Source organism: Euphorbia lathyris, chromosome 8 (genome assembly GCF_963576675.1).
Source record: "Euphorbia lathyris chromosome 8, ddEupLath1.1, whole genome shotgun sequence".
Classification (NCBI taxonomy): Eukaryota; Viridiplantae; Streptophyta; class Magnoliopsida; order Malpighiales; family Euphorbiaceae; genus Euphorbia; species Euphorbia lathyris.
Window position 1 is genome coordinate 6,399,708 of NC_088917.1, and position 25,488 is coordinate 6,425,195.

Below are 25,488 nucleotides of genomic sequence, written 5' to 3' on the forward strand. Positions count from 1 at the left end.
CTTATACTTATCAAACTTTTTGTAAGGCTTTTTAGAATATTTGTCGTTCTTCCTGAACAGCCTCTTCATCTTTCTTGTGAACATGGCCATCTCCTCATCATCAGTTGAACTCCCGTCAGTGGAGTCAGCTTTCATGACAAGTGACTTCTGCTTCTTGTCATCAAATTTTTCCTTCACCTTAAAGTTTTTCATAGATATCTCATGGGTCAGCAATGAACCGATGAGTTCGTCATATTTGTAGGTGGTTAAATCCTGAGCTTCCTCAACAGTTGTCTTCTTTGCTTGCCAGTCTTTTGGAAGACTCCTGAGTATCTTTTTGACTTGTTCTTCCTCAGTGAAGATTTTCCCAAGTCTCTTGAGCTCATTAATGATGTTGGTGAACCTTGCGTTCATGTCTGAAATGCCCTCATCATTGTTCATCTCGAACAGCTCGTACAGTCTCATCTGCTGATTCACCTTGGATTCTTTTACTTTGTTTGTTCCCTCGTAGGTGACTTCCAGCTTTTTCCAGATCTCTTGTGCCGACTCACAACCTGAGATTTTGTTATATTCTGCAGCATCGAGCGCACAGTGAAGCATATTGATAGCCGAAGCATGGTTTTGAAGCTTCTTAAGATCATCCTCTGTCCATTTGGCCTCAGCTTTTATAACTGTTTGGCCAGCCACAACCTCGACAGGTACAAACAGCCCTTGGACTATAGATAGCCAGGCACTCATGTTTGTAGCCTGAATGAAGTTTTTCATCCTATTCTTCCAGAAGGTATAGTTTGACCCGAAGAATAGGGGAGGCCTAGTAATGGACAGCCCCTCAGGCAGTATTTGAGTTGTTTGGTTTCCAGGGAGAAACCGAGTGCTGTTTTCGCCCATGGTAGGGATCAGCTCAAGGTTGTTAGACCTTTACAGTGAGCTTTTAAGCTCTGATACCACTTGTTGGTCCCTTGTTTAGTTGCAAGTATAGTTCCAAGGGGGGGTTAGGAACTATTTAAACTTTTTTTTCGCAATTTAGGCAGACTTCTTTTTCTAAAGAAAAAGGTTTCAACAGCGGCGCTGAGTAAACAACAAGATACTGGCTTAGTCAACAGGTGACTAAGTCAGTTTCTTAGCTTGAGTCAGGAGATAGCACTTAGAGTCTATTCCTGAGCTCAGACGTTCAACGCGCACAACTCAACTTGACCTCTTTACTTGGTCAGTTTTGATTATTTAAAGCAAGCAATATAAATAAGGAGTTAAGGTTTAGAAATACTTCACTCAGTAGATTTATCCAGGTTCGGCTTCTTCTAAGCCTACGTCCTGTCCCCGGAACACTTTCGAGATTTCGAATCCTCTACTGAGCTCTTTAAAGGTAGAGCCTCAAACCTTTTACAATATCAGCAATTGAGTATGACAAGAGTACCTTCCTCTATACTTCTACTCAATCCTAATCTCTCCGCTGAGTACTTAAAACCGAGTACTCAGCCTCTCATTTCTATCTCTAGAAATGATAAGTGTTTTTGTCCTAATACAAAGATGTGCTAAGACACTTTAGACGATTTACAATCACTCTAGACTTTTACACAGATATGAAAAATGTAGTGTAAGAATTTTGCTTTGCTTCTTGCTTACAGAACTTGTAGAGATTTGGACAGCGTAATGGCTTGATGAAGTTCTGTGTGTTGTGAAGCTTGTGATGGCACTATTTATAGAGACGTCTGGTCATTCGGTCATTTCGAATTTCGAAATAACCGTTGGAGGGAAACGGCTATGTGTCGTTGTCATCCTGACTTGCACAGAGCTCTCGGCCAATCACAATCGTGTATCTTCTGTCCTCGGTCAGCTCAGCAGATGGTCTCTCCTTTTATGGTAAAGTCAACTGGACAGCATACTGTGCCGTCTGAACTTTTCTAAAAGAGGAAACACTTTGTCTGGAAGTTTTCCTTTGCCAGCTGTTGTCTTGTACGCTTTGTCGAGACTACTCAGCAGCTTCATTGTGAAGTTGTTCCCGAAGGTCTTCTAGATCCTTCCGTTTGCTGAGTTGCGTTTTTGTCCAAAACGGCAACGTCTTGACATACGCGGGCCGAGTGTACTGAGTTGTTTGACTTGGGCCTTGGCTTCCTCAATGGGCTTGGGCCTTCCAATTCTTATGACTTATAACATTTATACTCAATATTGAACAAACACATTAGTAGAATAAATCAAAGCATTTAAACTTAGTGTGTTTAGAATATGTGTTATAATTTATACTTAAACAATTTTGTCAAATCAAAATTATGTGGAAAGGTGTTTCAACACTTATAATGTGTTTTTCAAAATAGGGGGACTAAACAGTGTGTTAGGAAAAACTAGGGGACTAATAAATTATTTACCCTTTAACTTTCTGTATTTTAGCAATTTGTTTCTTAATTATTATTTTTGTTTGCAGGTAAATTATAAAACTAGTCCAATTATTTACATATTTATACTCATTTAATCACCCGTTATATATCTAGACTATTTTAATATAGATTTTTCCAAAATATCTTTCATATATATAAAACAAACTTAGCCATTTCTTTCTTTCTTTAAGTTTGTTATATATATATTTAGAGGTTAGTTTAGGAAAATCCATATTGAAATGTTTAGGAAAATCCATATTGAAATAGTCTAGATATGTAACGGTGAAAGGAGTATAATATATAATTAGACTTCTAATTGGATCAGTTTTGTAATTTATCGTTTTTTTTCTCATATGCTTTTAATATTCTTAAAGTGAGGAAAATAACATTTAGACCCCTGTAATTAACCAAATTTCAACTTTCAGCTGTTAAATAGTAATTTTTACTCCCTCTCTTTCAATATGAATGACATTTTTTTCCGGACTTAATGCATATTTACACTCTTAAACTTGACAAGTTTTGCCTATTGGCACCCTGACCTTTTTAAATAACCTATCACACACTTATAGTTGGCATTAAAAGCCTATCACACACCTATAATTGGTTTTAAAAACATATCGTACACACCTAAAGTTGGCTCATTCAGACCTCTTGCACACGAAGTCGTTGATTTGTCATCTTTGACAGACGAGGTCGTTGTGCGTGCTATAGAAAAAAGAAAAGTGTAATAGTTCGTTATATATGTCACCTCATACGTCAAAGATGACAGATCAACAATTTTGTGTGCAGGAAATTCGAATGAGCCAACTTTAGGTGTGTGATAGGTTTTTAAAACCAACTATAGGTGTGCGATAGGTTTTTAATGTCAACTATATATGTGTGATATGTTATTTAAAAAGTTCAGGGTGCCAATAAATAAAACTTACCAAGTTTAAGGGTGTAAATATACATTAAACCAAAAAAAATATGTTTAATGCTTATTGGTAAGTGTAAAATATCAATTAATTAATTTTAAATAAGATTCTTTCCTTAAAGAGTCAATTATAACAATAACCAAAAAAAACAGTAAAATATAAAATTAAGCGTTAATTTCAAATATAACCCTCTGTGGTTTCAAGTTTTGACAAATAAATGCATGTGGTTTGATTTCGAGCAAATAAATACTTGTGGTATGCTCCGTTTTTCAAAAGGCTTAATGTATATTTACACCTTTAAACTTGACAAGTTTTACCCATTGGCATTCTGAATTTTTTAAATAACCTATCACACACCTATAGTTGACTCATTTGAATCTCCTGCATATAAAATCACTGATCTGTCTTTGACATATAAAGTGACATACAGAACGAACTATAGATGTATGATAGGTTATTTAAAAAGTTCAAGGTGCCAATAGGCAAAACTTACCAAATTTAAGGATGTAAATATGCATTAAGCCAAAAAAATTATGATGTATTATGAACTTGTCTAAAAAACTTCCTAAACTTATTTAAATTATTTTGACAACCCCCTCAACTTATACTAAAATGTAAACTTTCTTTTTTTATTTCAATAGTCATAATGATCAATTTAAACACAAAAAATCATTAGAATAAAAATATGTGTCACGTGACACATCCTAAGCACCCAAAAAAATAAAAAAAATCACAAACTTCATACGGTCTAAATGCAACATTGGTCACTGAACTTTCATATTGTCTCAAAATAATCACTCAACTTCAATTTATCTTAATAAACTCATTTCACTTTGAATTGTGTCTCAATTAAGTTATTCCAACGACTTCAAGAGCAAAAAGACATCAGAAAAGTGATGTGATTGTCACATCAGCAATAGTCACTAATGACAAGCGACTACCACCTAGATGATATGTCTGACACCAAGCCGACCGAAACAAAACATGTTAGGTAGGTGGCAGCCATGTGTCCCTTTGGTTAAAGGCTACCAAAAATCAAAATTCCGAGGCTAAATGTCCATTTGGTTCCATTTTTTAGAAAGCATGAGGTAAAAAGTGTTTGGTAGAATCGAAAAATCAATTGATATCCACTACTTATGAGCAACATATTAGCAACAACAAACAACAGTAATGAACCAAAAACCCTAAATCATTAAATCAAAATCGAAGGGCCTAAAGTCAAAATTTGACAGATCTAGAAAATGAAAGAGAATTCAACTAAGTTGCATGGAAACCGAAATGGGCACCGAAAAGCGTTATTTTTACAAAAATATAACTAAAAAATGGAAATAGAAACCAACACGAAACACGAAACATGTAAACGCTACTGGGGAGAAGGTTTCCTGCAACGTAGTAATCTAGAAATCTACCATTTATTTCTAGAAATCTACAATTTATTTCAAATCAAAATATACATTATTAAAAAGTTAGAAATACAGAGTCATGAGAAAAAGTGGAACAATTCAAGATCTTAATATGGTTGGCTCAACATCCTCAAAATCTTCCAATATGCCCTTCCGATTACTTCCCATTTCTTCTTTTAAAGCTTCCAAAACAAAGAGAAAAAAACTTAGTCATGCTGCTTGCAAAATCCGGGTAAAACCACCGGACCATCATTCATGTTTAGAGTTTATTTCACAAAGATCATTAAACTTATATACAAAATCACTGATTTAAGTTTGATTTCCATCAAATATGTACACAAAAGCTCACTGGAATATTGGCAATGTCACAAGTACAGTTGACTAATACCAACCAAGCATCATTCCAAACATGTCTGACCTTTTATGACTAATGTGACGGCCACGGGGTTAATTGCACCCATGGTTATTGAAGGTTATTGAAGTTTGAAGTCTGTTTCATAAAGGTCATTGAACTTCGGCTACTTTCAATAAAGTCAGTAAACTTTCAATTTTACTTCGATAAAGTCGTTATGGTCAATTCAGACAGAAAAAGTGACCTGAATAAGGACATATGTGTCACGTGGCACATTCTAAGCTCCAAAAGAACATCTAAAAAAATCACAACTTGTCCGACTTAATTCTTAGTTGGTATACAGTTAATTGTCTTATGTGTCACAACATTTCGGTGAGTTTTTGAATGGGTTAAATGCACCATTGGTCACTGGACCTTCATGGTTGTCTCAAATTGGTCACTCAACTTCAATTTGTCTCAAAAAAAATCATTCAACTTTAAACTTTGTCTCAATAAAGTCCCTCTGGCAACTTCAAAAGCAAAAAAGACACCAGAAAAGTGGCGTGGCTTCCACGTTAGCACGAGTCAACTTTCACCGCTAACCGAAACAACACGCGGCTGCCAAATAGCTAACCAAAGCAACATGCGGCTGCCACCTAGCTGACACGTGTTGTTTCGGTCAGCTAGGTGATAGTCACGTGTCATCTAGGTGGCAGCCGCGTGTCGTTTTGGTCCGCAGTGAAAGTTAATTATTGTTGATTTGGCAATCAAATCACTTTTCTGGTATCTTTTTTACTCTTGAAGTCGCCGAAGTGACTTAATTAAGACAAAATTCAAAGTTGAATGATTTTATTGATACAAATCGAAGTTGAGTGACCATTTTGAGACAACCATGAAAATTGAGTGACTAATAATGCATTTAACCCGTTTTTAAACACAAATTGATCGGAATGACATTATTGTTGAATCGAACATGAAGTTCAATAATTTTTATAAAAAAGACCCTAAACTTTAATGACCTTAAGTGCAATTTACCCAGCAAAAGCCTCAAAACTCACAAATGAAAAACTAATTATCAGGATTAGAAAATTTACCATAATATTTCAACTGAGGTTTGATCCCTTCCTTGACTAGTTCTAACATGAAAACATCTCCCTCTTGTATGCCATTTTCTTTGACAAAATCAAGCCATCCATATGCCATATAAACTTCATCATTTTTATCCAGCCTTAGTGCCACTAGCCATGAATTTCCCGTTTCATTTTTAATGGTCACTGCTGAACATTTGTTAGTAATAAGGCCACACCTTTTTGCAAAGCTTACTGGAATTTTCTGCAAATTTTTAACTCAACAAGTCAACAATAGATACATCATTATAATTTTATACACACTATGATATATAAAGGAAATTGGGGAATTTGGAGACACATGGTTTGGATTCTTATAGGACTGTAATCGAGCCGAGCTTGCTCATGCTCGGCTCGGCAAAAAATGGACGAGTTTGAGCTCTGTGCTAGCGAGCAGCTTGTTTGTTTGTTCACGGTCTTTGTTTACGAGCAGCTCGTTAATTACGTTCATGAACTTTGCTTGCTAACAACACATTAATTATGTTCATAAGCACGCTCACAAGTAAAGCTGGTAAAAATTGATGAATGAAGAATTGAACTCTAAGACAGGGTTTCAATCTTATTTGAAATTTCTTTTAACACAAAACTACATAGTTTTGAAATCTACGGAACTGCGTAGTTTTACATTTCCCATTTACAGAAATACTATTATTAGCTTTTAAGCTGAGTTTCGCCGTGCTCAATCTCGCCTTGTTTATGAATCGAGCCTCAATATTGTGCTCAAACTCGACTCCTTTATATATCGAGCCAAACACAATCGAGTTAGCGACCCACCTCATTTACAGCCTAGGTTCTTATGAGTTAATGGAGAAAGAAGAAGAATCTTTATGTTTTGTTCCTTCATCTCTAGAATGGTTTTTTGTTCGGGTAAATTGCATAGAGATCATACGAGTTTGGGATATGTTTCACAAAAGTCACTAAATTTCATTTTCTTTTAATAAAATCATTGAGCTGTACATTTGATTTCAGTGAAGCCATTCTAACCACTTTGTGTCTAAAAATTCACTAGAATATCGACGTAGCACAAGAAACAGTTACACTATGTACCAACTAAGCATCACGACAAACAAAAATGTGATTTATCAAAAGAAAGTTGTAACTTAGAATGTGTCACATGGCACACATGTGGCTTCCACGTTTCTGCCACATTACAAAGTCAGGAGAAATTATATTAGGGACCGGGTCCTCCATGTCAAATGGAGAAACTCCCATACACATTTTAACATGTGTATCAAACAGTTGTCCAATTAACAATTTCCATTTGACATAGTGCTTAATATAATTCCTCCAAAGTCAGACATTTTCGACATGGTGCTTAGTTGGTATATAATCAATTGTTTTCTCTGTCAGGTCAACATTCCAGTGAATTTGCATACATAAATTGGCCGAAATGACTTTACTGAAATCAATTGTGAATTTCAATGATTTCATTAAAAGAAAATGAAATCCAGAGCTTTCTCAAACAAACTATAATCTTCAATTACTGGTCGCTGGAAAACGCCAAAAATTCTATGGAAACTGCCTATGGGATTTAATTTTTCAAGTAAAATCACCCAAAAAATATCAATTTAGCACCCATAAATAACGAGAGACCACCACAGCACTCTTGTCAGTGAATCTTTGATCAGTCAGTGTATACATGCATATATATTGATGAATTAAGTAGTACTCACAATTTGACTCATTTTAACGTGAGATGCTTGCACAGTGACATAAGTATAGGGTTTCTCCATCGATGAAGATGCAGCTTCCTGATTCTTTCCGGCCTTGTGGTTTGCTTTGAACCCTGCAACATAACATCATTGACTACCAATATTACATGGAAACGGAAACGGAAACAGAATCTGAAACCAATAAACGATATTTGTAAAAACTTAAGTAAACATAAACATGTAAATAATACAAATACAATGATATATATATATATATATATATATATATATAATTACAAACAAGTCTAGGGATGTAAATGAGCCGAGCCGTGAGCACGATTTACTGGCTCGGTTCGTAAACGAGCCGAGCTTGAGCAAGCCAAAGCTCGCGAGCAGGCTCGACTAGAACATTTATGAACAAATTTTAGTTTTGTGTTAGTTCATAAATATTTAAACTTAATATTATTTCATTTGCTACTAGATGAGTTCGTTCACAAACATAATAAATGAGTAATAGACGAACTATTTGCAAGCATCTTGTTTATTTATTCACGAACTTCGCTTGTTAGCTTGTTTATGTACACAATTAAAGAGTTATTTGCGAGCAAACTTCATAAATATAATTCACGATTTACTCACAAACAATTCATGGTTAGATAATTTTCTTAATGAACCAAGTCCAAAGAGAATTTTGGGCTCGAAACAAGCTCGAAGCTCGGCTCGAGCTCGTTAATTTTATAGCGAGCCGAGCTAGAGCAGGTCAAAGCTCGGCTTGGCGTAGCTCGATTACAGCCCTAAACAAGTCACATAATAGATGGAAAAAAGAATTGTTTCATTTTCAAATCTGGTAGAAGATGATCTAGGAAATATTAGAAATTTATTAAACACATGATTGGCATTCATCTATTTCTGAAAACACATTAATCTCAGGAAACGAGTTTCCAATTTTCTTAAATTACGGAAATGTGACATGAAACATTTTGTACAAGTTTCCAAGGGTTTCAGTTTCCAAAATATTTCTCGAAATGTGAAACGCTTTAAAATCTCTTAAACCTCGGCACAACTCACCCCCAAAAGGCACTTTTAAGGGGAGGATTGTCTTACACTTATAACTCAGTCACCATCTTAAACTTGGGTATAACTCACCCCAAAATACACCTTTAAGGTGGAGTATTGTCTCAAACTTATAAATGACTCATTACTTTTACATAGGGATGTAAATGAGGCGAGTCGCTTATGAGCGGTGATGTTCGGCTCGATAAAAACTCGACCGTGCTCGGCTTGATTTTTTAAACGACCGAGTTTGAGCACGGAGAAACTCGGCTCGAAAGCAGGCTCGATTACAGGTCCATGAACAAGCTTGGTTATAAAGGGGAATGTAAAACCACGTACTTTTGTGTAAACTTTAGTTTTGTAGGTTTCAAAATTATGTAGTTTTGTGTTAAAAAAATTTCAAATGAACATAATTAATTAGTTGTTTGCGAGTGATGTTCTTGAACGGAATTAACAGCTCACGAACATAATATTGAGCTCGAGCTCCTCAATTTTCTAATGAGCCGAAGCCAAAGCTTGGCTCAAACCGGCTCGGCTCGATTACAGTCCTACTTTTACAGCTAATCAAAGTGGGATAATTAACAAAATCAAAGTTTCCGTGCAATGTAGTTCAATAGGAAAACATAACTTACCGCGCATTTGGAGTACAGGCCTTTTCTGAGTTCCAACGAACTCAAAAACGAAAGAATCCCCCATCTTCAGTTTATTAGCGTCGCTGAACTCTTTCCAACCATCTGAAATATAAGCTTCTTCAACTGAACTTTTATGCCATGAATATGCTGGCCATGATCTTCCCTCTTGGTCTACAAGAATCACCTTGCAACACTTTTTGTTTTCAAAGTGCAGCCTTGAAAATTTCACAGGTATGTACTGCTCGGACACAAAAATTATACCAGATTTTATAAAAGGAAGTACAACCCATACAAATTTTTCAAAAGGGTAAAATACAGCAGGAAGCACCGACACAGTACTCGTATGGGTACAGGTGCGGAAAACAACATTTTAAAAAAATATGAGACATGAGTACGGAGGGAACACGCCATAAATAACATTCATTAGTCATTATAAACCTTAAATAACATCCATAATAAATCATTAATTCATCAAAAAGAAACATTTAATGCTTCAAACTATTTAAACTACCAAAAAAGGAATGGCTCCTATATTCTTTTCATTAGATTTTGATTTCTTTTTTTATTATGTTTTTAATTTATTTTTGCATATATCAACCCCTCTTTTTTGTAAAATATTAAAAATAATACCCCTATATTCTACTAATTAACTTAGAATCCGTATCTCAGAAGTGTCCCCATTAAAAAAGAAAAGAAAACGAGGGGACACTTATTTTGGAGTGTTGGGTGTGTGTCCGACACTCGTACGTTAACCTCCTAGAAGTCGGTGCTCCCTAGAGTATGATCATTGAAGTTTGGAGCTTGTTTCAAAAAAGTAAATTTCATTTTCTTTCTATAAAATCACTTTACATCACATTTGATTTCAATAAAGTCATTCCGATCAATTTGTGTACTTCACTCACTAGAATGTTGATGTGACATACAAAGACAGTTGACTATATGCCAACTAAGCATCATGACATGCATGTGTGATTTCTATGGCTGACATGGCACATCCTAGTCCAACGTGGTGCTTAGTTGGTATATAGTCAACCCTTTTTTATGCCACGCCAACATTCCGGTGAGTCTTTATATACTAATTGGCTGGAATAACTTTATTGAAATCAAATGTGGAAGTTCAGTGATTTTATTGGTAGAAATTGAAATTCGGTGATCTTCGTGAAAAAGACTCCAAACTTCAATGAATGTCTGTACTGTTTACCCATTCTTCAAAAGGATAGAGCAGGAAGTAAGTACCAGTTTTGATCTTTTGCAAGTGTAATCTGTTATTCTTGCCACGAAGAAGCTATTTGGAGTGACAGAAGAAGAACTAGCTTTTGCTTTTGATGCATTCTCGTGTTGCTTATACTTTTTCGGCTTCCCTGAATCATCAAAACACGTTTAAGATTTATCCTTCAAAAATATAACTACCAATCTTTTTTCATTATATAAAAATGCTAAGAATATTCTAAAGATGTTTTCAATTTATTCCAATCAGTAAGTTTGAACTTCAAATAGTAAAACAAATATACAGTTAAACTCTGTTATAGACTATAGTAGGAACAAATCTGAACAAAGCTAGTTGTAATAGAAGAATTTTAGTGAGCAATTATAGGGATTGGTATATTTGTCCACTTCGTATCTTCATTCTTGTATAAACAATCATTATGTTTCGGTAAATGAGCCTAGTTGTGCTTCTAGATTTCGGTTCATGTTTTGGATGTCTTAGAGTTTCTCAGAGTAAATATGGTTCTTTTCCTATACTTTTTTTGCCGTGTCGTCCACAGAGAGCAGCCACTTTTGGTTCTTGCACAGCGAGCAGCCATAATCAGGTCTACCACAGAAAGCAACCACATTCTTGTGGCTAGTTTAAGGTCTTCCCTAGAGGGCGGCACGCAAACACCACCCTTTTATAGAGACGGTGTTTTGTCTCACCACATCTTAGCCTTAGGTCGCTTCTGGTATCGTCCTTGCATTTCCAGTGATAATCTCATATCACTACATTTGGTCTCATCACACCTAACACCCAATTGATGTCTTTATTAAAGCTTTGTCGGGTTACCTATATCTGCTCTGTAACAACAAGCTAGGCATGATTGTTGTTATCTATGCTCCAGCTTGCAGGGAGTGTTATAGAGCATATGTGAACAAAGCTAGTTGTAATAGATTAATTTTAGGGAGTAACCATAGGGGTTAGTATATTTGTCTACTTTGTATCCTCATTCTTGTAGATAAACTCTTTATCTTGCAATAAAGGTGGGTAACTTGCATCAATGGTCACTGAAATCTCGGGTCAATTTCAAAAAGGTCACCGAAATTCATTTTGATTCAAAAAAGTCACTGAACTTTACTTTTTATTTCAATAAAATCATCCCAACCGATTCAGACAGAAAAAGAGTCACTGAAGTGAGGTGACAACCACATTGCAAAGAGTTTACTTTTATATATAACATGACAATCACTCAGTAACCATGTGTATGTCACGAGACAGCAAAAAAATAAAAAATAAAAATAGATTTTTTGGATGCTAGATAACAGTTTCAAGCAATTGAATTAAGTAAAAAAATATAATTTTTATATTTTTGTCCCATCATGTGTCGCATGTCATATCATGTCATACATAAGAGTCAGTCATGTCCAACTTGGTTATCGCGTCACTATTCCAATTGACTTTTTATGTATTAATTGGTTGGAATGACTTTATTGAAATAAAAAGCAAAGTTTAGTGACTTTAGGGCGGCCCGGTCGCACTACGCGTCCCCGCTAAGCGAGGGTCCGGGGAGGGGTCCCACCACAAGGGTGTACTGGGGGCAAGCCTTCCCCTGCCAATTTATTTGGCAAGAAGCCGCTCCTAAGACTCGAACCCGTGACCTCTTGGTCACACGACAACAACGTTTACCGTTGCGCCAAGGCTCGCCCTCCAGTTTAGTGACTTTATTGAAACAAAATTAAGTTCAGTGGCTTTTTCGAAACTGATCCCAAACCTCAGTGACCATTAGTGCAATTTATCTCAATAAAGGCTAAATAAGTCAAGGCCCCCTTATAGTTGGTCCAAAAAACCAATTGGCTCCCTGCACTTAGGAGATGTCATTAGCCTCTTAAACTTACTTAAAGTGAACTATTACCCCTGAACTTGCTTAAAGTGACACACGCTTCGACTTTCCGAAATCGCCTCTTACTCAGCCACGTAGCACTAGGGGGTTAATCAAGTAACTTAAGTAAGTTCAGCGGCTAACAAGATATCTTAAAGTTTAGGGAGCCAATCGGTTTTCTGGGCCAAGTTCAAGGAGGCCTGATATATTTAGCCTTTAATAAATGAATTGGAGTAGTTTACTCTCAAATTAACAAACTCAAACATGCATAATACACCAAAAGAAGTAACCTTACCAGAGCAAGATTCTTTTGCTACTTCAGGAGTTTCCTGCAATTGATGTCTCTATATGAATGATCATCCACGAGCATTAACAAAATTACTAAGCATTGAGTCGGTACTCACCAGCTGAGATTTTCTAAGCTCCAAAGCCTTAGTATTGGAATGAAGATGTCTTAGTGCCGGAGAACCAGCTTGTGCATTACTCTCCCTTCTAACCTCCGGATGTTCTTGTAGTCCTTCATGGCATCATTGATTAGAAAGAACATGTAACTTGTAAGTAAATAACAAAAATGGCCTAATACATATGTTTCTCCCTGTAATTGGCCCAAAACTACAAATGCCCCCTAAACTTTCAAAAGTTCTAAATGACTCATATTCTTATCCAATTGCATCCAATAACCCATTATTTTTTAATAGAATTTGTTGAATGCAGAAAATGGGATACACGTTCTGTCGCGTGTCAAAAAGAAAATGCAAAATAGACAAATAATTAGAAACTTTGAAAGTTCACTGTTGAAGTTTTGGACCTATTGGATACAATTGGACAAGAATGGGGGGTTATTAAATGCAATTGAACAAGAATAGGGGTTATTGAATGCATTTGACAATAATAGGGGTCTATTAAATGCAATTGTTCAATAAAATGGGTCATTTGGAACTTTTGAAAGTTCAGAAGGCCAGTTGAAGTTTTGAGCCAAGTAGAAGGGGCAACAAATGTATTAAGCCAAAATATAATGGTTAATATCCTTAGCTCTGTACTTGTCCAGAACAGTCAACTGTCTCCTTATACTTCAGAAACATACTATTCACCCCTAAACTTGCTGTGTGACCTTTGACTCCCTGAACTTTCTTAAAGTGCCCTATTGGTCCCTTGAACTAGATTACAGTGATCTATTGGTCAATTGGCCCTTTGAACTTGCTTAAAGTGATAAGCACTTCAACTTGCCAAAGTCTCCCATTGCTCTACCACGTGGAATTAAGGGTCAATAGGTCACTTTAAGCAAGTTCAGGAGGTAAATAGGATGATTCCAAAGTATAGGGAGACCGTTGGCTTTTCTGGATAAGTAAAAAGAGGTAGGAATGTATTAGGCCAAAATATAAATATATCATCAACACAAGTTGAGGAAACTAGAGGTTTTGTCTACACGACATGAATTTAGTGGGTCAATGTTTTATTAAATTATGGTCAAATACGTATTTCTAGGTTATCATTTCGTTAATTTTTAACCGGTTTTCTTTGATTTGGACTTTAATGTTAAACAATGTAAAAGTTGAAGGATTTTTATGTCATAAAATGAACTTCAGGGGTCAAAAAGTTAGTAAGTAGCGCTTTAATTCAGGGCCATGGATGTATTTTACTTAGAAAACAGATATACAGTTTAACTCAAAGAATGCATAATACAAGAAAAGAAATGAACTTACCAGAGCAAGCTGGTCCATTATTATGAAATGTCTGCTCCGTTGTAACCTCTGGATGTTCTTTTACTCCTTCATGGCATCATTGATCAAGTAATTAACAAAAGTATAAGGCTTAATACATCAAACCTCCCTATATTTCGTCAAATAACCTGATTGCTCCCCTGTACTTTGGAGATGTCGCATTAGCCTCCTTAACTTGCTTTAAGTGATCTAATTCTGGCCCCTTAAACTTGCTTAAAGTGACACACTTCAACTTGCCCGACCCTCCACTTTGCTCTGTCACCTAGTACTTAGGGGGTTAATCATGTCACTTTAAGCAACATCAAGGGGACTAACCGGTCATTTTCAAAGTTCAAGGGACCAATATGATTTTACTGCCAATTTGGAGGGGCTAGGGATGTATTATTAGGCCAAAATATAAATAGGCTTAACACATCAAGAGCCCTCTGTACTTTGGCCTAATAATCTAATTGACCCTCTGAACTTCGGAAATGTCTCATTAGCCCCAAATTTGTTTAGCGTGACCTAATTACCATTTGAACTTGCTTAAAATAACGTATGGGTCCTGTGAACTTGCTTAAAGTGACATATTGACCCGTGAATTTGCTTAAAATGATCTATGGACCCCGTGAAAATGCTTAAAGTGATACGCGCTTCCAATTTCTCAAATCTCCGCTTATTCTGAACTTAGGAAGTTAATCATATCACTTTAATCAAGTTCAGAGAGCTAATGAGAAGTTAAATGCACCGTTGGTCATTGATTTCATGGTTGTCTCAATATGGTCACTCAATTTCAATTTTTCTCAATAAAGTCATTCCGGCAACTTTAAGAGCAAAAATACACTGGAAAAGTGATGTGGCTGCAACTTCAGGTGAAAATTGACTAGTGCTGATGTGGAAGCCACGTCATATTTCCGGTGTCTTTTTGCTCTTGAATTCGTCGGAATTTATTTAGACAAAATTCAAAGTTGAATCATTTTATTGAGACCAATTGAAATTGAGTGACCATTTTGAGACAACCATGAAAGTTCAGTAACCAATGGTGCATTAAACCCAGCTAATGAGATATCTCCAAAGTACAGGGAGCCAATCAGATTGTTTAGGGGGCCTGTATTACGCCATTGTTTATTTGACTGAAAATTTACTCTCATTTCATATTTGAGGAGGAAAACTTACTACAAATTTTCATAACAGGGGTCTCCCCATCTTTAATAAGCTCAATAATCAATGTATCTCCTGCCTTAAGCTTATGAACCTCATGGAAGGCACCCCAACCAGCTCCAATAATAAATTTATTATCTATAGTTCTGTACAATAGTTTTGCTGGCCAACACTTTTCCTCTTCATCCTTAAGAATCATCGAACAAGATCGACCATATAGACCGCATAATCTTGCAAAATTCCGGGGAATATACTGCCTCAACACAAAAATTACCGAGTTTGAAAAGAAAATTCTGTAATGCAGATATATTTTCCAAGCACAAGTACTGAGTAGTTACCAATCTAGATTTCTTGAGGCTGTCTGGTGAGAGCTTAATTATACAATACGGATGTTCAGGAACAGAGGAGCTAGCTTTTCTTTCTAATCTAGTTATCACTTTGTTCTCTTTTTCCAAATTCTTTCCTGCATTACAGAAACATAATCTTAACACTGCATTTTATGCCATAACTAAGCATTAATCCGGACATGGCCTATGTATGAAATTAATCTTATGTTGGTATATTTGTCCACTTCCTATCTTCATTCTTGTATAAACAATATTTATGTTTCAGTAAATGAATCGGCGTATTTTTCTCCCAAAGTAACATGGTATCACAGCCTAGTTGAGCTTCTAGGTTTCGGTTCATGTTTTGGTCAGCCATCGTTAGATTTAAGTTTGTTAGAATCCTAGGGTGGAGATTAAAATCACCCTAAAGCTTAGATCTAACAAGCTTAAATCTAACAGTGACTGGCCAAATTACTCCATGTTTTAGATGTCTTAGAGTTTCTCGGATTAAATATGGTTCTTTTCCTATTCTTTTTTTTTTTTGCCGTGCCTTCCACATAGCAGCCACGTTTGGGTCTGGCACAGAGAGCAGCCATATTCAGGTCTACCACAGAAAGCAGCCACATTGTGTAGCTAGTTCAAGGTCTACCCTAGAGAGCGGCCACGCAAACACCACCTTTTTATAGAGATGGTGTTTTGTCTGACCACATCTGATAGTTTAAGGTCTACCCTAGAGAGCGGCCACGCAAACACCACCTTTTTATAGAGATGGTGTTTTGTCTGACCACATCTTAGCCTTCAGTCAATTTCGGTATCATCCCTGCATTTCCAGTGATAATCTCATGTCACTTCATTTGGTCTCATCTCACCTACCAACTAATTGATGTCTTTACTAAAGCCTTTTCAAGTTACCTATATCTGATATGTAACAAGCTAGGCATGATTGTTATGTACGCTGCAGCTTGAGGGAAGTGTTATAGAACATATATGAATAAAGCTAGCTGTAATAGACGAATTTTAGGGAGTAAGGCCCTGTTCTTTATTACTTAATTTCAGTAATAATCAGTTCAGTAGTAATCAGTTCAGTTCAGTATTCAGTTTCAGTATTCATTATTCAATAATTTATCATTATTTATTATAATTATTATATATTATTATTATTTATATATAATTTATTATTATTATCATTATTTATTTATAATTTCAGCAATTTATTTTTTTTTTTTGGTAGGACAAGGAAAAAAAAAAAAAAAAAAACAAACAAAACGAAAGCCTAACCCGGGATCAGCCTAGGGTGGCTGACCCCAACCCTATCCTCAAGCAGAAGGGACAAAATAGAAGAAGGAGGAATAGAAAGGGTAGAAACACCTAACATCCCCCATGCCCAGCCGCAGCCAAGCAATCCGCCACACGGTTTTGCTCCCTAAAAATATGGGAGAACCTAATAACCTCAAAAGCAGGACGAAGCCTCAAAATGGCTTTGATAAGGTTCTGGCAAGAGAGATAAGAAACTTGGGAAGCAGAAATCCTATTGATAGCCTCCAAATTGTCAGATTCCACCACCAGCTTCTTAATTCCCATGCGAATGGCAAGCTTAATACCTGACAGAATCCCCCAGAGCTCTGCAGAAAAGGCCGAGCCCAATCCCAAGTTATGGGTAAACCCAGCCAGCCAAGCTCCACCAGCATCCCGAAGAACTCCTCCAGCAGCAATTCTGCCATTGCTAAGGCAGGAGCCATCCGTATTCAACTTCACTACCCCTTCAATAGGCTTACTCCAACCAACCAAGTGGACCACCTTAGCCGGGGAGGGATTACCCAGGGGCTCCCCTTTAGAACTTTGCAAAATAACCGAAAGTTTTTTGGAAAAGAAGTTTAATAAATCAGGAATAAAGGTAGTTTTCTTAGCAAATAACTCATCATTCCTCCATTTCCAAATATGGTGACAGATAAGAGCAAAGAAAATGTCGCCGTGCTCCATATTGGCCAATAACTTCCCCTTAGCGCCCTCAGAGAACCAGTCAATTGCAGAATGAGCCATGAAGGGAGGAAGGGTATGGGCAGGAAGAACCCCCTCCCAAATCTTCTGACTATTAAGGCAATCCCTCAGAGCATGGCAAAGTGTCTCCATATGACCCCTGCATCTACTACAGGTTCCTGATTCAGTCAAGTGCCTCCTCTGCCTATCCACATTGGTGAGCAGCCTGTCTTTAACTCCTAACCACAAAAAACTCCTAATTCGATAAGGGATTTTAAGGGCCCAATAAATTATTATAATTTATTATATATTAATTTATCTATTTTCATTATAATTATATTTATATATAATTTATGCTTTGTCATTATATATATTATCATTATTTATTATAATTATAATTATTTGGTGCAACTTATTTGCAAATTTTGCGAAAAGTAAATAAATATTATATTAATACGTTTACATTACAATGCTCTAAAAAATTAACTGGCTCAACTACCTTAATATCTCAAATAGTGCAATTTTATCCCTAATATTAGAAGCCAATAGCAATTTTACCCTTAACATTGATAAATTGAGTCAAGATTTTGTATTCATATGAAAATTCATATTTAGACGTTAGGAGTAAAATAACCCCGGACCCAAAACGTTAAAGGTATTTTTGTACCTTAATACTTAATTGTAATAAAAAGTTAAGAGTGTGTATTCATATAAAAATTTGTATTTAATTTCATAGGCTTTAAATTATATATAAATTTGTGTTTGTATGTAATTTATATTTTTAATTTAAATTAGACTCATTTTTATTTAATGTCATAGGATTTTATCGAGCCTAGATTTTATTTGATATTTAATTCAGTTAAGTTCAGTAGCATTCAGTTAAATTCAGTTCAGTTCAGTATTCAGTATCATTCAGTTCAGTTCAGTAGCATTCAGTTCAGTTCAGTTCAGTTTTTTTCAGTAATAAAGAACAGAGCCTAACTATATGAATTAGTATATCTGTCCACTTCCTATTCTCATTCTTGTATACAAACTCTTTATCTTGCAATAAAGGCTAAATACATTGAGGGACCCCTATATTTGGTCCAGAAAACCGATTGGCTCCTTGAACTTCGGACAAGTTATTAGCCTCCTAAACTTACTTAATGTGAAGTATTAGCCCCTCAACTTGCTTAAAGTGACACACACGAAATTGCCTCTTACTCTGCCACGTAGCACTAGGGGGGTCAATCAAGTAACTTAAGTGAGTTCAAGGGCTAATTAGATATCCTTAAAGTTTAGAGAGTCAATCGGCTTTCGAGTCCAAGTTCAGGGTGGCCCTGATATATTTAGCCTTTAATAAAAGAATTGGAGTAGTTTTCTTCCAAAGTAACAAACTCAAACATGCATAATACAACAAAAGAAATAAACTTACCAGCGTCGGATTCTTTTGCTACTTCAGGAGTTTCCTGCAATTGATGTCTCTATAAGAATGATCATCCACAAGCATTAACGAAACTACTAAGCATTGGGTCGGTACTCACCAACTGAGATTTTCTAAGCTTCGAAGCTTTAGAATTGGCATGAAGATGTTCGAGTGATGGAGAACCAGCTTGTGCATTACTCTGAAATTTGAGCTCCCTTCTAACCTCCGTATGTTCTTGCAGTCCTTCATGGCATCAGTGATCAGAAAGAACATCCAAGTAAATCACAAAAATATAAAGCTTAATACATCCCGAGATAATGATCAAATTTGACCCAGACATTTTTGAAGAAGTGCAGAGGCATTCGTGTATGGGGTGTGTCAGGTATTAATATGAAGTGAACCTTTAACAATCAACTTGAGCTTTTAGTTCAAACGGTTCCATGACCACTTGGTCAATCTGGTTGGTTCTGATACCATGTCATGGAACTGTTTGAACTAAAAGCTCATGCTGATAGTTAAAGGTCCACTTCATATCAATATCTGACAGCCCTAAAGTATGAAATTGTGCAAATTTAAATCTAACGTTTCCAAGCAAGAACAATTTTAGCCCTAGGTTACCAAAAATTTGAAAAGGTTGGATTGACTATTATTTAACTGTCACATCAGTCCTTCCAAACAAGTTTTACGATAAACTGAAGCACTTCCGTACATTTTTTGTTGATTATTTCTAACTATATTAGTAACAGAGTAAACATTTTAAACACATTGACAAAAAAATTTGTTATTAACTTGTATGTGACTGACTTAGTTGTTAGCATTTTAACAAGTTTTTTGTAACTCTATTAGTAGTGACATATTATATGACTTAAATGTAATTGATGTTTGGAAGGTCCAATGTCACAATTAAATAACAGTTGAACAAGTCTTTTCAAATTTTCGGTAACGTAGAGCTAAAACTGATCTTGCTTAAAAACGTTAGGGTTAAATTTAAATCATTTCGTACATCGGGGCCAAATTTGCACTTCACCAAAAATGTTAGGGCCAAATTTGGCTCTTATCCCATACACCCTTAGCTCTCTACTTGTCCAGAAAAGTCAAATGTCTCCTTATACTATGGAAACATTCTATTCACCCCTGAACTTGATGAAGGTGACCTTTGACTCTCTGAACTTCCTTAAAGTTCCCTATTGGTCCCTTGAACTAGCTTACAGTGATCTATTGGCCTATTGGACCCTTGAACTTGCTTAAAGTGATACACACTTCAACTAGCCAAATTCTCCCATTGCTCTACCACCTGTACTTAAAGGGTCAATAAATCACTTTAAGCAAGTTGAGGGGCAAATAGGATGATTCCAAAGTATAAGGAGACGGTTGACTTTTCTGAACAAGTACAAAGAGCTAGCTAGGAATGTATTAGGCCAAAAATATAAATATATCACCAACACAAGTTGAACAAACTAGAGAACTCGACATGAATTTAGTGGGTCCATGTTCTATTAAATTATGGTCAAATACTTATTTCTACGTTATCACTTCGTTAATTTTTAACGGGTTTTCTTTGATTTGGACTTTAATGTTAAATAATGTAAAGTTCATGAAGTTCAGGTTCCGGTGTCATAATGTTAGTACCGCTATAATTCAGGTGTCATAGATGTACATATACAGTTTAACTCAAACAATGCATAATACAAGAAAGAAATGAACTTACCAGAGCAAGCTGGTTCATTAATCTGAATTGTGTGCTCCCTTGTAACCTCTGGATGTTCTTGTAGTCCTTCATGGCATCATTAATCAAGAAATTAAAAAAAGTACAGGGCTTAATACATCAAGCGTCCCAATTGCTCCCCTGTACTTTGGAGACATGTCGCATTAGCCCCTTGAACTTGCTTAAAGTGACACGACTTCAACTTGTACAACCCTCTACTCTGCTCTGTCACCTAGTACTCAGGGAGTTAGCCATGTCACTTTAAGCAACATCAAGGGGTTTGGAGGGATCAATATGCTTTTATGGCCAATTTGGAGGGGCTAGGAATGTATTAGGCCAAACCGTAAATAGGCTTAACATATCAAGAGCGCCCTGTAATTGGCCAAATAATCCAATTAAACTTTGGAGATGTCTCATTAGCCCCTAATTTGATTAAAGTGACCTACTAGGCCTTTGAACTTGCTCCTTAAAGCGACATATTGACCCGTGAACTTGCTTAAAATGATCTACTTACCTCGTGAAATTGCTTAAAGTGATATGTGCTTCAACTTTCCCAAATTTCCACTTACTCTGCCAAGTTAATCATATCACTTTAAGCCTATGTTCCACGGAAACGGAAACCGGGAAACGTTATTTCAAAGAAAATTTAGCTACGAAACGGAAAAGAAATGGAAACAGAAACGGACACGAAACGCTAGTGAAGAAGAGTTTATGTGCAACATAGCTTTAATCAAGTTCAGCTCAGGGAGCTAATGAGATATCTCCAAAATTCAGGGAGCCAATCAGATTATTTAGGCAAGTACAAGGGTTTCACTCAAACTTTATTCTCATTTCATATTTGAGGAAAACTTACTAAAAATTTTCATTACAGGCGTCTCCCCATTTTTAATAAGCTCAATAATCAATGCATCTCCTTCCTTAAGCTTATGAAAATCATGGAAGGCACCCCAACCAGCTCCAATAAAAAATTTACTCTCTAGCGTTCTGTACAATAGTTTTACTGGCCAACACTTTTCCTCTTCATCCTTAAGAATCATCGAACAAGATCGACCATATAGACCGCATAATGTTGCGAAATTCCGGGGAATATACTGATTCAACACAAAAATTACCGAGTTTGAAAGAAAATTCTGTAATGCAGATATATTCCCAAGCATAAGTACTGAGTAGTTACCAATCTAGACTTCCTGATGCTGTCTGGTGAGAGCTTGATTACACAATAAGGATGTTCATGAGCAGAGGAGCTATCTGTTTCTTTTAATCCAGTTTTAACTTTCTTCTCTTTTTCCAATTTCTTCCCTGCATTACAGAAACATAATCTTAGATTCTTAGCACTGCATTTTATGCCGTAACTAAGCATTAATCCCGACAATGGCCTATATATGAAATTAATCTTATGTTAGGAATTGGATCGATGTTAACTATTTCAAGATTGACATACAGAACGAGAAATTAGACATACAACCACAAGAACAAGAAATTACATGATCCTGCTAATTTTGGCTATATCCACGGGCAAGGAGGAGCGCATAATTCATTAGTAATAAGCAAATTGGTACAACAGTAAGCAAATCCCATCCTTTACTCAAGTTTCCAACTCTCAAATCACATGGACCCGATTTCACCCAAACTCTTACACATGCATAATCCGAGAACATAAACTCCAAAACTCTTAATGCAAATAAATAACAGCAAACAACTCGGCCTAGAAGTATAATCCTTATTCTAATAGGATTGGGGGAAGTTTTTTAATTCCGATTCTAATTCGGAAAACCAAAATAGGAGTCTAGATATACGTTAAAATCTTAAAATGGGGACAATAAAGGGTTGGAAAATAAGAATTACACCCGATGATCTATATAATATGGGATTAGTAACTGAAAGTCAAATTAACATGGCTTATATATGAAATATGAAACTAAACTTAAAGTGGGGGGAAATGTAAAGCTGGAAATAAGAATTAGACCCAAATGATCAACCATATTATGGAATTGGAAAATGGAAGTTAAATTGACATGTCTACATATGAAATATGGAATGGGGGAAAATAAGAATTATGTAAACTAGGCCTAACGCGCTCCAAAATAAGAATTATGTAAACGAGGCTTAACTCACTCCAAAAGCTTTAGTACCTCAAGGGAACACGTATAAGAACCCGCATTGGGAGGCTGGCTCCGGGCAGGTTCGGATCACTTAGCTCCCTAATTAAGCAATGTGGATATCTAACAAACACCCTCATGCCCAGAATCGTCTGCAGCATGAATCGAAAATTCTTGGGTGATCCAACACTGAATACAAGCACTTGAAGGAAGGTGTAACTCACCTCAAAAGTTATCTCTAACAAATTAGACCCAGATTATCAATCATATTATGGAATTGGGAAATGAAAGTTAGATTGACATGTGTTACACATGAAATGTGAAACTAAATCTCAAATTAGGGAAAAAATGTAGAGCTAGAAAATAAGAATCAAACGCAGATGAATGGAGAATAGAAAGAAAAAAAAAAGAACTTCACCAGTACTAGTATATTAAACAATGTGGGATATCGAACGCACTCTCATTCCTTCAGAGGTTTAACTCACTTCAAAAGGTATTTCGAACATGAGGATTATTGTCTATAAGGAGTCATATAGCTCCCTAATTAAGCATTGTGTGATATCTAACAAATTAGACCCAGATGATCAATCATATTATGGAATTGGGAAATGAAAGTTAGATTGACATGTGCTACACACGAAATGTGAAACTAAATCTCAAAATTGGGGAAAAAATGTAGAGCTAGAAAATAAGAATCAAACCCAGATGAATAGAGAATAGAGAGAAAAGAACTTCACCAGTACTAGTATATTTTGGACGATTTTGATCATGAATTTCAAATTCCTCCTCTTTTATATCAATAATTGGAAGATATTCCCTCTGACAAGTAGTTCGATCAAACACCAGAACATCAAACACCATATCTCCTTCATGTCTGAAAACCAGGAAATCCCCAATTTGTAAGTCGTGATCTTCCACAAAGTGTTTCCACCCATCTTCAAATCGTCTTCCATTGATCTTAATAGGCCAAAGCTTTCCACCTTGGCTCCTCAGCTTAGCTCTGTCACATTCTTCTCCTTTCAAGTACTTGAAGAAGGAAACAGGAATTGACTGCAAAAGATAGATAATTATTATTTGCCGAAGCTAATGAGAGAATCAGATATGGAAAAAGAGAAAGATAAAGCTTACAAAGTCATCCTCAAAACCTGAAATCAGTGGCTTGAAGAATTGTGGTTTAGTGAGGACTGTAGACATGGTGTTTGTTAAAAGTCATCAACCAAATTTCTGTTTAACAATGGTGGGATTTGGAGTGGAACCACCAACACTTTCTTTCTTACTTTTTTTTTTTTGGTAAATTACAAGGATGAACACTGAAGTTGGGATAAGTTCCAAAAAGGTGACTAAACTTCAGTTTCTTTCAATAATGTTTTCTAATATCAGGAATAAAGTGCAATTTTACCCCTAACGTTTTAGCAATTTTATCTCTAACGTCTAAAATGATGCAATTATTTTCTCTTTGTCACGTCCGTGTCTAAATTTCTAAAATTTATATCTTGATATTAGTATATATTAAAATGATTGGGTATATGATATTAATTTGGTGATATAAGAAAAGTGTGGAGTTAATTCGATGGTTTTAGGTGTCAATTAAAAATTTAAGATAATTTTTAAAAGATTATATAAAGATAGATGATCAATCCTGATATTTTACATATTTGAGATATATATCTCAAATCGCACCAAACGGTGATCATTATCCTTTTTCTTTTCTTTTTCTTTATTATCAATTTTCTCTGGACCGTTTTTCCACCGTTTTTTTGATTTACGGTGATTCGACTGTCCGAATTACTCGAAATTGAAACCATAGCATCCTTATACATAGTTCTAAGTCCTAACCGAAGAGTTTTTGAGTTTCGGAAGTGATTGGAGGGAAACGTCTTAGACAGATTTTAGCGGCGAATGGATCGGATGTGTTTTTTTCAATTAGTGACCAAGGTAAGTAACTATCAACTATATTTTGAGTTTTATGTATATAGATATATATCTAATCAAAGAATTTTCAGAAATTGATATTTCAGGATTTATACGGGTATTTTGTAAAATTCGGGTTTTTCACGATTTTGCTTTTTATTGTGAAATTATGCTTCAAATGAAGCTATTGACTATACTGTTGGTCCCTTGTTTAGTTGCAAGTATAGTTCCAAGGGGGGTTAGGAACTATTTAAACTTTTTTCGCAATTTAGGCAGACTTCTTTTTCTAAAGAAAAAGGTTTCAACAGCGGCGCTGAGTAAACAGCAAGATACTGGCTTAGTCAACAGGTGACTAGGTCAGTTCCTCAGCTTGAGTCAGGAGATAGCACTTGGAGTCTATTCCTGAACTCAGACGTTCAACACGCACAACTCAACTTGACATCTTTACTTGGTCAGTTTTGATTATTTAAAGCAAGCAATATAAATTAGGAGTTAAGGTTTAGAAATACTTCACTCAGCAGATTTATCCAGGTTCGGCTTCTTCTAAGCCTACGTCTTGTCCCCGGAACACTTCCGAGATTTCGAATCCTCTACTGAGCTCTTTAAAGGTAGAGCCTCAAACCTTTTACAATATCAGCAATTGAGTATGACAAGAGTACCTTCCTCTATA

At 35.9% G+C, this 25,488-nt stretch overlaps 1 protein-coding gene across 3 annotated transcripts; it reads right to left on the bottom strand.

Moving 5' to 3' along the window:
* Positions 1-4,438: 4,438 nt before the first annotated feature.
* LOC136202011 (B3 domain-containing protein REM13-like) lies at positions 4,439-24,185 on the bottom strand. 3 transcript variants are annotated; one of them, XM_065992436.1, is made up of 18 exons: positions 24,036-24,185; positions 23,645-23,957; positions 21,983-22,107; positions 21,662-21,899; positions 20,812-20,877; positions 19,222-19,337; positions 19,113-19,146; positions 17,323-17,937; positions 15,734-15,858; positions 15,411-15,648; positions 14,238-14,303; positions 12,939-13,051; positions 12,830-12,863; positions 10,700-10,824; positions 9,464-9,701; positions 7,800-7,912; positions 6,094-6,331; positions 4,439-4,850 (listed from the first exon to the last, which is right to left on the bottom strand). In XM_065992436.1, exons 1-18 carry the CDS (start codon positions 24,099-24,101, stop codon positions 4,768-4,770), a joined length of 2,946 nt encoding a protein of 981 aa, XP_065848508.1. In that variant the 5' UTR covers positions 24,102-24,185; the 3' UTR covers positions 4,439-4,767. The 3 variants fall into 3 exon arrangements, with proteins under 3 accessions (XP_065848508.1, XP_065848507.1, XP_065848509.1); XM_065992435.1 differs by having other exon boundaries at positions 19,222-19,346; XM_065992437.1 differs by lacking the exon at positions 17,323-17,937 and having other exon boundaries at positions 19,222-19,346.
* Positions 24,186-25,488: the final 1,303 nt, after the last annotated feature.

Excerpts from the sequence above, each read along its gene's own strand:
- LOC136202011 (XM_065992435.1), bottom strand. The coding sequence starts at position 24,101 with ATGTCTACAGTCCTCACTAAACCACAATTCTTCAAGCCACTGATTTCA. Across the intron at positions 21,900-21,982 it reads GCATCAGGAAGTCTAGATTG|TATATTCCCCGGAATTTCGC; the intron begins GTAACTACTCAG and ends GTGTTGAATCAG. Across the intron at positions 19,147-19,221 it reads AGCTTAGAAAATCTCAGTTG|GAAACTCCTGAAGTAGCAAA; the intron begins GTGAGTACCGAC and ends CATCAATTGCAG.